Below are 12,481 nucleotides of genomic sequence, written 5' to 3' on the forward strand. Positions count from 1 at the left end.
ATAATTCATTTAGATTGGGCACAAAAATTATATTTTCAAGGCCCATTTATACTCCATTTTACTTTAAGCATTAAACCTGGAGGTGTGGAGGTACAACAAAATTCATTTTTAATAGTAACATGCTGCCTTTCTCATAGTGAGTATCTGGTGACACTGATATCTATGTTGAGACTTACAACTATCTAATCACATGCTTCAAGACTGTTTCTATACTATGACTCACTAAAACTCTTCCAGAACATGCTTTGTTGAGTTATACTGTATTGAGTCTGATATTGGGAAAATATAATCCTTTGGTTTTAACAAAGTGAATAAATTTGACATCTCAAAATGAGAATGTGAAAACAATATATCACACCAAAGATACGCTGCTATAAAATTTCTTAGACTAAAAATATACACCATAAACCTCACATAAGAAAAAAAAAGTAAATATATATATACACACACACACACAGACATTGCTGCTGCTGCTAAGTCGCTTCGGTCATGTCTGACTCTGTGCGACCCCACAGACGGCAGCCCTCCAGGCTCCGCCGTTTCTGGGATTCTCCAAGCAAGAACACTGGATGGGTTGCCATTTCCTTCTCCAATGCATGAAAGTGAAAAGTGAAAGTGAAATCCCTCAGTTGTGTCTGACTCTTTGTGACCCCATGGACTGCAGCCTACCAGGCTCCTCCATCCATGGGATTTCCCAGGCAAGAGTACTGGAGTGGGTTGCCATTGCTTTCTCTGATATACACATTAAGATCATTCAAATATATGTGTAAAAGGTTTCAATTTTACAAGATCCAGAAATCTGAAGTTATACAGATTACAAGAGTTACTGGTATATACCTATATATACATAAAACAGAATACTGCACAGCTTAAAAAAGGAAATCCTATTACATGCTACAAGGATGAACTCTGACAACATTATGCTCCATGAAATACTGTATGAGTTCACTATATGAAGTGTATAAAACAGACAATCATAGAAACAGAAAGTAGAGGTGGGTGTTAAGAACTAGGGGGAAAGTTTCAAGGGCAGAATTTCAGTTTTGCAAGATGAAAAAGTTCCAGAGATCTGTTGTATAGCAATGAGAGTATACTTAACACTACTAAACCGTACACTTTAAAATGGTTAAATAAATTTAATGTGTGGCTTTTATTACAATAAAAATAAATTTAAAAAAACGTGTTTTAGAAGATTTTAGAGGATACTTAAAGTGCATCCTGGTCCACATAAAGGTTTAAGTTGTCTCTTGGAGTTTAGCAGTGATCCCCAATCTCCCATTTTTTAGAATGGGGTTGGTAATGCCCTCAACAACCATTTCTTAGCATGAAAATTAATTTGGTTACCAAAACCACACAGCTCATGAAGGAATAAAAGCCCTGCACCACCATCTTCAGGAATACTCTGTCAAGCAGAGAGAATATCAGCCCCATCTTCACTCCCAAATATCAGGAATCTCCAACATTAGTGGCCTTAAGAGAAAAAGGGGCTTAGGCATAGCTTGTAGTATACATCAGTGACATATCAGCTGGGAAATCTAACAATTTTTAAGAATTACTTGGTTATACATAGCAAAAGTGTTAAAATTTTATATAAATTTTATATCCAGAAGTTTCACTTCGAGGAATTTACCTGAGCAAAAATAACTATGGGTATATACCATAATTAATTATGAAGACACTCATTTTTCATAATAGGAATTTTAGAAACAACTTAAGTTTACTTCTTTCAATTGGCTTTAAAAACAAAACAAAACAGGACTTTCTGAGATTTCAGCTTTACAGTTCCAAAGTTACTAAGCATCAAAACTTCTACAACCATTACAAAAATAATTGTTTAAAAAATTCTAGCATGGGTTTCTCTGATGACTCAGTGGTAAAGAATTCAACTGCCAACGCAGGAGACAGGGGTTTGATTCCTGGTCCAGGAAGACCCCACCTGCTAAGGAGCAATTAAACCCATGAGCCACAACTACTGGGCTTCCGTGGTGGCTCAGTTGGTAAAGAATCAGCCTGCAATGTGGGAGACCTGGGTTCAATCTCTAGGTTGGGAAGATCCCCTGGAGAAGGGAAAGGCTACCCACTCCAGTATTCTGACCTGGCGAATTCCATGGACTGTATAGTTGGACAAGACTGAGTGACTTTTATTTTCACCACAACTATTGAGCCTGTGCTGTGAAGTCTGGGAGCCACAACAACTACTGAAGCCTGAGCACCCTTAAAGCCTGTGCTTCACAACAAGAGAAGCCACTGGAATGAGAAGCCTGCACACCACAACTACAAAGTAGCCCCTGCTCTCCACAAAAGTCCATGAAGCAACGAAGAGCCAGTACAGCCATAAATAAATAAGTAAAAGTATATATATATAAAATTCTAGCACATTTTTGTAGTAAGAAATCTAAAAACAATTAATGGGACACTGAAAAAAGCACCTGTATATATGTTGATTATTAAAATGAGACATATGGTAAACCACAGCTTAACTTACCCTCCTTAAAGAAGGTTCAGCATTAACCGCATTTTCTGGGTGAACCCACTTAGAATGCAGACCAAGTCCTGAGTATGCATGTGTTCCATTTGGATATTGCCAAATAATTGGATAAAGTCCAAGCTGATTATATGAAGCAGATGGATGGGCTTGTCCAAGAAGATGAGGTGACTGGTGCTGTAACAACTGTTGCTGTTGCTGGTGTGCTAATGCTAAGTGGCTCAAGCTGCTGGCATGAGCAGTCTCTAGTCGTGGGTGGCCACCAAGTAAGGAGGCAGTAGGCACTCCGGGTAACACAGTAGGAAGTAAATGAGGGTGATGAACAGAATGGTGTGGACCACTAGTCAGAGGATGAGTATTAATGGTAGGTAATGGAGTTTGACTGGATGATCCAGCCAGTAAGTGGGGTGCAGGAGTTAAGGCAGGATGATGGGTACCTGGATTTAAACATGTTCTATGGGATGAAGAATGAAGCGGAAAAGGATGCTGGCCTAAGAAAGGTGAAATGTGGTTAGCTCCTGTATCTGACCCAATAAGTGCAGGATCTCTGTAAACTGTAAAATGTTCATTTTTATCAATGATCAAAGGGCTTTTTGTAGTTTCTAATGTACTGCCTCTAGTAGGAACCGCGTGAAAACTGCATCTTGGTAACTCATGTTCTATCTTATTTGCTGGTCTTCTTTCACCAGCAGCTTGGCTGTTTGCATAAGTGGCTTTAGACTTTACAGAATCAGGGGAATGGTTGACTTTAGGCTTAACAACTTCAGGTGAGGGATTGGACTTTGTCTTGTGAGCATCTACGGAAATATTAAGTTTAGATTTTATAGTTTCTGGGGGTGGACTTCGCTTATGCAGCTTATCTTCCGTGACAGAAACGGCACTTAGAGAAGGTAAGTAAGAGACATACTGATTTTTCTCTTTTTCCATACTCAAGTTTTCATTTCCTGAAGAAGCATTCCTTACATTTGATTGGGTTAAATCTACTTTAACTACATCACTGACCCAGTTCTGGTCAGAATCTTGGTTTCCTGTTTCCAAGTATTTTGTATTTGCCACTGAATGTTTTGAATCACTAATAGTAGGATCCATTTTCTGAAGTGTTTGAAGGCCAAAGGTACTACTTGAGGTTTCCTGAGCCACCTTTTCTGTGTTAGTGTCATTTGTAATATCAATAACACATTTTGGAGTGGGCGGTCTGGATACAAACTTCTCCTTTGGTAATAATTCCACTGTGTGTGTCTTCTCTGTATTATGTTCCTGAAGAAGTAAATCACTAGAATTATGATCAGAAAGTGTGGCCTGTTCTGATGAATGGATAACCATTTTTTCTTGACGCTGAAAGTCAACAGACTTCTGTTTCTCTGTTTCTTCATGTTTTTTATCTTCCTGTATTTGATCCCAGGGATGCTGGCTATCTATTAGTGTCTCTTCTCCTGCCTTCTCATTATTCTGAGATTTTCCTTCTTCTCCGTTTATCTTTGAAGTGTTTTTATTTTTCAACTCATTCTCTGGTTTCTGCTCTGAGGAATTATTTATTATTCTCTTATTTGAATTTTCTGAGTCACTACTCTCAGAAAAGTCTGAAACATTATCGGTTCGCAGTCTTTTCATATTTAGTTTCTTTTCATCCTCCTCAGCTTTCCTCCTTTTGTTCATCACCTGTTTTTTACCTTTAGGATTTTCTAGGAGATTAAAAAAAAAAGAACAGTTTTACCTTTCATATCAATATTAAATAAGCATATTTTAAGTGAATTTTTGTTTTATTTTTCCCCATGCCCTTAAAAGTTGGTGGGTCCTACCTCCTCGTGCTATATAATCATATTTTTCCTCCTTCATCTTCTCTTCATCTGGTATACTGCTATCTGAGCCCTTCCTCTTATTTGGACGAATATTTCTTTGTTGCTGGTGTGAATTCTGTTTTGGTACAGCAGTTTGGGAGTTCATTGCTGGTCTGGGACTATTTGCTTGGGCACGTGTATAATGACCCTAAAAATAATTGATGATGACTATTTACTACCTGTTCTTAAGTAATTTAAGGGAAAATATTTTACAATTATCCATCATTAACGATATACATACGTGAATAGTGTTGCTATTTTGACTGGCACGAGACCTTCGCCGTGATGTAATGCCAATATTTTCACCTTTTAACAAAGAGTGAACAACATCATCTAGAAAGGTCATTTGAACCATAGAAGGATCGACATTCTGTGGTTCTAGTACCTAATTCATGACACAAAACAAGAACAAAATTAATTCCAATCAGCTAGCCAATAATGATAGGAACAATTTCTTTACTGAGTAAAGATGTTTAGAAATCAGTTTGAGATACCTAATTTGTAAGACACAGTCAGACTACAATAAATCACCTTTGATCATTAAATATAAAATTATCTCCCAAACGTTATGAAGGTAACTACTTCATGTTCTAACCAAAACTTAAAAAGCAAACACATCTATTGCAGGTATACCTAGAAAAACAAGGATTAGAGTTATTCGAGAATATATTGCCAAGTCATAATATGTATTTCAAAAATAAAAAGTAATTTTCAGAAAACAGCTGTAAAATAAAACAGGAAGGTAAAGCATGATGGGAATTCCCTGGTACGTCAACAGTTAGGACTCCTTGCTTTTACTGCTAGCCTGGGTTCAACCCCTGGTCGGAGAACTAGATTCTGCAAGTTGCACAGTGGCCAAAAGAGAAAACAGAGCATGGGAAGCAGAAAAGGACAAAAACTGTATAAATGAACAGTAATCTTGAAAAATCAGGTTAAAGAAAGAACTATTTTAAAAACTGAAGGCAATTTTGTGCTTCAGTGAGATCAAACTTTGTTAGCTTTTAAGGAAATAAATTATACAATTTATTTAGCATTTTGATGAAAATTTTAACCAAAGCATCTGCATTGTTTATAGAGGGAGTTATTATTTATTCAGATACCCTCCACAACCCATTCAAGCAGGAATATGCAAATATCTATTTTCTGGGGGGTAAATATAGTACAGCTTTAAAAGACTTGAAATTAAGAATTTAATTTCTGACTGTTGCTTAAAACTCCTACGAAATTCATATCCTTAACATTCTCCATATTCACTATAAAACTTAAGAGGAGTAAAACAACTCTGAAATTGAATGTAAAAGAACTTTAGAGTACATTTAAGTTTTCATTTGTGAAAAGAAACCATTTGGGAAATATCTTTTATTACTGGAGAGACAGAACAGCTAAGACTTTAAGAAAGTTTTACCTGACTTAAGGATAAACCAAAAAAAAGACTAAACAATTAAGAGAGTCTGATGCCTCCATTTCAGGGACTGATTTTCTCAGTGCTGAAATAAGTTTGGCATCACTATCTTCTTGTAACTTCAAGTGAACTCTATGTAACATCATATAAATGTGAACTTTTTAGGATTATATGACTGCAAAAAACCTAGAGATGGAAAATAGTATCAATCTGTTGACCCACCGGGCGTGGCGGCGGGGGGGGGGGGGGAGATGGAGTATGTGAATTGCAAACAGTTTCTTTTCCAAAACTGGACTATTTACCTGATCATTCATAACGATCATGGTGCGAGTGAAGAGATCATGATGAGTAATTATGCCAGTAAACCACTGGGTGGCAGAGTCTTGTCTATATACTCTCACTCTGTATCCATTCAAGGAATAAGGACCTTTAAAAAAAAAAACCACACACACATCATATACGACTTCATGGATGAAATGAAAAGGTAATGTGGAACTTGTTGTATGAGCCTTTTAGTTGCTAAAACTTTTGCCATAAGCAATTACAAATTTTGATTCCTGCAACAGTTTGGAAAACCTGCCAAAGTCTTAAAACATGCAGAAACTGTTAACTGAATTTATAAATATGACAGTAAAATGCCATAATGGTGTACTTCTGGATTAAATTCACGTTGTAAGACAACAATATCTGTATGTATATATAAGTATCTTTCAGAAAATAGGCAATGATTACATAATAAAAGATATATGCATATATCTGTATATATTTAAATATGTCAACAGAATGGAGATTAAAAAATGTTTTCAATTCACAGGTACTAAAATGATATCAAATATTTGAAAGTTTAAAAAGAATTGTGAGGGATGGAAACTAGTACATTTTATTAATGATAGTATTATACATTAACAATTTACAAAATGCTTTCACAATTTACAAATGCTCATTTAATCTTCTCCAACTCTGAGGTATTTTCCTGTTTATAAACATTAAGAAAGTGAGGTTGATAGGTTAAATAAATTTTTAAGTGAAAGAGCTAGGACTGAATTTATTTTTCCGATTCCTAGGTTGATGCCTTTTCTTCTAGAGTTAAGACATTTAGCACATCAATGAATGGCTTAATGTTTTCCAGTTTTTAAAAAACTATGCCAGTAACAGTCTAAATATATCAAATTTAACAGATCTGTAGAAAGCATTCCATATTACTTGTAAATTAAACATATTCATACCTATAATCAGTTATACAAACTATAGCCTTAGAATTTCTAACTATGGAAGAAACAGACTCCAAATTAGTTTTTCTGAATGGAATATTGTAAAAGCTTACAGAAAAACTCCAAATATGCCAATTTTCAGCTCCCATCAGGACACTACCTTAACGGTCTTGTTCTACCACCAAATGCAATCTGGAGTCAGCCTCAAATAATTCTGTTTAGGATGGAATGAACTACTGCCTGAATCATTTCATCTCTAAGAATATGACAAGGAAAAAGGGTTACTTAAGAAAATAGTAGCCTGGTGTCTTCAATAAAGTGCAAAGAAAGAAAGGAAGAAAAAAAAAAAGAGGTCATATCAGTCAATTTGTGGACATTTTTTGGGTCCCGGATTAAAAATAAGTAAAAGGTAAAAATCAAGTCTGTGAAAAATCAATGAAGACATTTATGAGGCAAATGAAAACTTGAACCTGAGTAATCATTATTTGAGGAACTATTAATTTTTAGCATAATAATAGTATGGTGTCTGTTTAAAAACAGAAGACAGTAATGTCTTAAAATTGATGGTAATAAATAACAGATGGGGCAGAATCTATCAAGATTTCATTTTACAGTCGTTGGGGCTGAGAGAATATTTCAGTGAACTTTTATGTGCCTATTTCTATATATGTTTCACATCCTCCATATTAAAATTTTAAAAAAATATTTAGCTTAACAAGAATGTAGTAAGTAGATGATTTGCTATTAAAAAAACATTCAAAGAAAAGAAGCCACAACTTTTGAGATTATCTCTATTAGTGTTTAAATTAAATGGCATGGAAGCTGAGGCTGAGATAAACATGGGAATTTAACAAGATTACCTTTTAAAAACATTCAACCAAATATTGATACTGCATGTCATATTGGTCCAGTTTCAGTTCAATTTCACAAAAAGCTTATGTTTTTAATACATGGTTTTACTGACAGGAAAAGAAATCATTTAGAATCATAAAATCTCAACTGAAGACAAGCTTATACCTTACTAAAAAAAGGAAACAAAACTAAGACTAGTATTGTGGTCATTGCTGAGGAAGGCAAACTGAAATAAGTCACTTTTATCAGATACCAACAGCATTCTTCAAAGGAAATCAACTGTGGCTTTGGGCAACCCTCCACAGAAAACAATGCTTCCTTCTCCAGGAAGGACACACCTAAAGCATTCTGTAATATGGAAATTTTCCTATCAACAAAACACCTGTGTGGTCGTAATTTTATTCCAGGCATTTAGCTCAAATTAGTAAACTAGTGAAGTTATCAAGTTCCTATTGAAATTATTCTGATTTTGCTATTACTTTCTGTGGCCTGTATATAATTGAAAATATTAGACTGGGTCTTCTATTTATACTGTACATAATTAAACAACCAAAAGCAAATGAGAAATTGCCCAGTTCGAAAAACAAAAATATTAACGCATAACTCAAAACAGTTACCTTGCATAAAAATCTCCTGAACCTTTTGTTCCTTTACCCAGACTTTCACTTCTTCCTGAAGTTGCGGGTTGTCCCTGAGAACTGGGTTTAGGCTGTCTATGTCGTCCTAGAATTACAGATTAAGAGAAAGGTCCATGGTTATGCTGTCCTAACATTAATGTTACCAACCTTCCCTCCTATATGTTCTAAGGACTGAAGAAAATTCCTTTATCTAAATGTATGCAAAAATGCAAATTCGTAAGTTATAGTTCATTAGCAATAACATAACAACAGTGCCTAAGAAATAAATCCATGGTAAGATTTGATCTTTGACAAGAACGTATTAAGGAAATCTACTGATGTGTTCTCTAACTGCAAGCCTTAAATAAGTCACCTTTTTAAGGGTTTCAGTGTTAGAAGCAATATACAAACCAAATAGCTTCAGGTCATGTAATGTTGGTAGCAAACAAACCAAGTTGAATATTTGGGGAGCAATACATACATACATAGATGAGCTGTCCTCTCCCCACTATACCTAAACATTAGTTTTAAAACTAACAAGGCATTGTTTGACAAGACAAGCCACTGTCTTGATTTAAACACCATCAAATTCAGTTCTACTCAAACTCATCTGACCAGTAACTTCACTGATAAAAGTTTTTATTTTTTCAAGCCTAAAACATTAGTTTTAAAGAAGTCATTATTTGACAAGACAAGCCACTGTCCTGATTTAAACACCATCAAAGTCAGTTCTACTCAAACTCATCTGACTAGTAATTTCACTGATAAAAGTTTTATTTTTTCAAGCCAGTGTCAAAGCATCCAGGCAATTTAAATTACGTTATTGATGATATTATCCTCATAACAGGGTGGATCTAGACACAGAAACAACCGGTTCTCTCTCCTTGGAGATGTGAATCACACAGTCACATGGTTTCCCACAATCTGCTGGTCCCCCGATGGACTCTGACATTCTGTTCTCTCTCAAAGCACCTCTGCTGCTCCCGCATTTGAGCCCAGCGGCAAGGAGCCCTAGAGTAGAGCTGGGAAGAACAACAAAGCAGCGCTGTCAATTTGGCGGCCCTTTGAAAAGAGGACTAGCAGATCATGGAAACCAGCGAGCAGAGACGAGCTACAAGAAGAAACTTTTATCTGGTGAATAAAAACAATTTGGCAATTTGGAAATGCCAAAAAAGGGCTGAAGAGTACAAAGAATCCCTAATCAAGCAGATCATATTTCATTCTTTAAAGTTTATCCAAATAAAGCACTTTTCTTCTTATTTCATCACTGCTTTAAGGACCACTCTGCATTTCTGAAATAATATTGTGGTAAACACTGATATTTTGTTTATACCTAGTGAACACCAACAAACAAAACTATAAGACTTTTAAACTTATCACCTATGCTCTCCTTGGAAAATATACAAAAATGTTGCTTCACAGCAGAAGCAAATACTGAGGGGAAAGATGTTACACAAAAAGTAGGTAAAATCTGTCATGGGGGCGATCGGGGAAGCCCAGACCATGACCTGTCTTCCTTTCTGTAAAGAAACTTCTTAATACTCCCTTTTCTCCATTCCACTTTAATAATACACTGCACATTGAGTGAATCTCATTACTTGAGTAACAAAAAATACCATGGGGAGTTTAGACTCTAACCCTCTTGATGCACCCGAGGTGACAGTGAAGTCCATGACAGACAAAACACAGGAAACTTTCTGTTTCCCAAGGAAAACAATTACCATTTCCAGACAGTTCCGACAGATACCAAGTTATTTCTCACTTTATCTTCCATACACAGATCCAAACTTAACTCCTTGGAGTCAAACACAAGCCTAATCACTTTCCTACATGATGGTCCTTCAAACGCTGAGTTATGGTTTTATGTTTGCACAGCTTGAGTCCGCTCTAGTTTCAATGCCTATCTTTATCATGATAGTTCTTACTGTTATTCTAGACACTTAACGAGCACGAAGACGACGAGCACGTGGAAAATTCACACAGTTACACGGGGACCACAGCTGACTGACATGAAATTTACTCTCAGTGTACTGCTGCCAAGCCTTTATATTTTGGGGGAGGGGAAGAGTATAAACTGCTATTAAAGCAGCACTGCCAATACTTTGTAGACAAGTACAGGCAGGATTTATAAAATCAGTTTCCTATACAGAAATTTTTATAATTAAAACTACTGACATGTAAGTTTTGCTCAATATTTATTTATGTTTTATTTATTCAACAGGTTAGGCTTCCCTGGTGGCTCAGCTGTAAAGAATCCACCTGACAATGCAGAAAACTCAGGTTGGATCCCCTGGAAAAGGAAATAGCAACGCACTGCAGTATTCTTGCCTGGCAAATCCCTTGTACAGAGGAGCCTGGTGGGCTACAGTCCATGGGGTTGCAAAAGCATCAGACACAACTTAAGTGACTAAACCTTTTTTTATTCCCCAATTCAACAGACTGAAAAAAGAGCTATGTTTCCAAAATCATTAGACAGCAGTTATCATCTCAATAATGACCCATTCATTTCTAGGGAAAACAAAGTGTACTAATAAAAGTTGATAGTAAAAAAAAAAAAAAAAAAAAAAAGTTGATAGTATCAGTCTACTTACTCAAATAACCTTATGTAAGTTCAAATTTCTATGTATCAATTTCCTCATCGTTTTAAGTGGGGTTACTAATATCTCTTTTTATATTAACGAGTATGTTTCTATAATAATTTTAAAAATTTTCAGAAAACAGTCTTAACACATTCAATTCTAATTTAACCAGGTACTGACATGCCATTTACAAAATTATGAGTTAATTATGAAATTAAAACCCATGAAAATTATCCCAATATAACGCCTGACTATGACAGTCATACTGTTGCTGAAATCTTGCTCTACATATAGTGCTTTATAAGTTAGAGGCATTTTTATTGTTCTTAAAATTCTTATAGCCTGGTTTCAGTTTTGATCCTCAGATGCACATGATTACCTTTTTTTTAGCTTTCTGTCTTGTCACCAACCATTCCCACTTGATGGGAATGTATCTGGGGAAAAGGCCACATGATCCTTCTGACTCCATTCAATGCCTAAGGACACCCTGCTTCCTTTACTTGCATCCCACAGACTATTTTCCTTCTCCTATTCACTGCAGCAACTCTCCGGAGTTGATGAGATTATGTTTATCTCCCTATGTACCCCACCTATCCTGAATGGTTTGTCATTGTCTTTGCCTTTAAAATCCTTTCCCTTCCTCTCTTTAAATAATAATGGGGCTAGATTATACCCAAATCGCGCCACCTGATGTGAAGAACTCACTTACTGGAAAACACCCTGTGCTGGGAAAGATTGAAGGCAGGAGGAGAAGGGGACGATAGAGGATGAGATGCTGGATGGCATCACCAACTCGACAGGAGTCTGAGCAAGGTCCAGGAGCTGGTGATGGACAGGGAAGCCTAGCGTGCTGCAGTCCATGGGGCCAAGAGCTGGACACGACTGAGTGACTGGACTGAACTGAATGTAAGTGCCTTCCCAGCAGGGACAGTGTTTCCTGTATGTTCTCTATTGTGCTTAGTGCACTGTAAATGCTCAACAAATAATGACGATGGGAGGCAGTCAGTCTTGATGCCAAGAGTGAGAAACTGAAATCTTCCCCCACCCCAGAAAGAGGTATTTCTGTAGAACTGTAATCATCATTTACCATTTTAAAGAGGCTCACAAAAGAATAAAAGATCAAATCTTGTTAAGTTTTAGCAGGTTGCCAAATGAAGTTTCTCCCCCCATTTATTGACCTAATGTTGTGAAAGTGTAAAAAGAAAAAATGAGATACAAGGTGATAATGCAGACTCACAGAGAAGGGCATTGTAATCATAAATTACTAATAAATATTCACTATCTTTGACAGAATGCAACTAACAAATTCAGTTGTGCCTTGAGCTTTTCATTAACTGCAATTACCCCCCCCAACAATTTCATATTATATAACTAAAATAATATGTATTCATTAATCTCCTCTCCCCAGACAGTGAAGGAAGAGCACTCTCTGAATCTTCTCCATAAACTCCATCCAATGTATTAATTACACAAGTTACAACCTCCAGCAAATGACTA

General features: G+C 36.2%; 1 protein-coding gene across 6 annotated transcripts in view; it reads right to left on the reverse strand.

Annotated features, from left to right (window-relative positions):
• Window positions 1–12,481, reverse strand: part of JMJD1C (jumonji domain containing 1C) — a 299,368-nt gene that overhangs the window by 39,556 nt on the left and 247,331 nt on the right. For 4 of the 6 annotated variants that reach the window (XM_065922419.1, XM_065922417.1, XM_065922418.1 and 1 more), the window contains 5 exons: window positions 8,406–8,511; window positions 6,028–6,152; window positions 4,565–4,708; window positions 4,285–4,471; window positions 2,486–4,167 (listed from right to left, as the gene is read on the reverse strand). In XM_065922419.1, the coding sequence (XP_065778491.1) occupies window positions 2,486–4,167; window positions 4,285–4,471; window positions 4,565–4,708; window positions 6,028–6,152; window positions 8,406–8,412 (2,145 nt within the window). In that variant the 5' untranslated portion in view covers window positions 8,413–8,511. The remainder of the gene's footprint in view (window positions 1–2,485; window positions 4,168–4,284; window positions 4,472–4,564; window positions 4,709–6,027; window positions 6,153–8,405; window positions 8,512–12,481) is intronic. The other 2 variants (XM_065922421.1, XM_065922422.1) reach the window with 2 other exon arrangements.

Source organism: Muntiacus reevesi, chromosome 2 (genome assembly GCF_963930625.1).
Source record: "Muntiacus reevesi chromosome 2, mMunRee1.1, whole genome shotgun sequence".
NCBI lineage: Eukaryota > Metazoa > Chordata > Mammalia > Artiodactyla > Cervidae > Muntiacus > Muntiacus reevesi.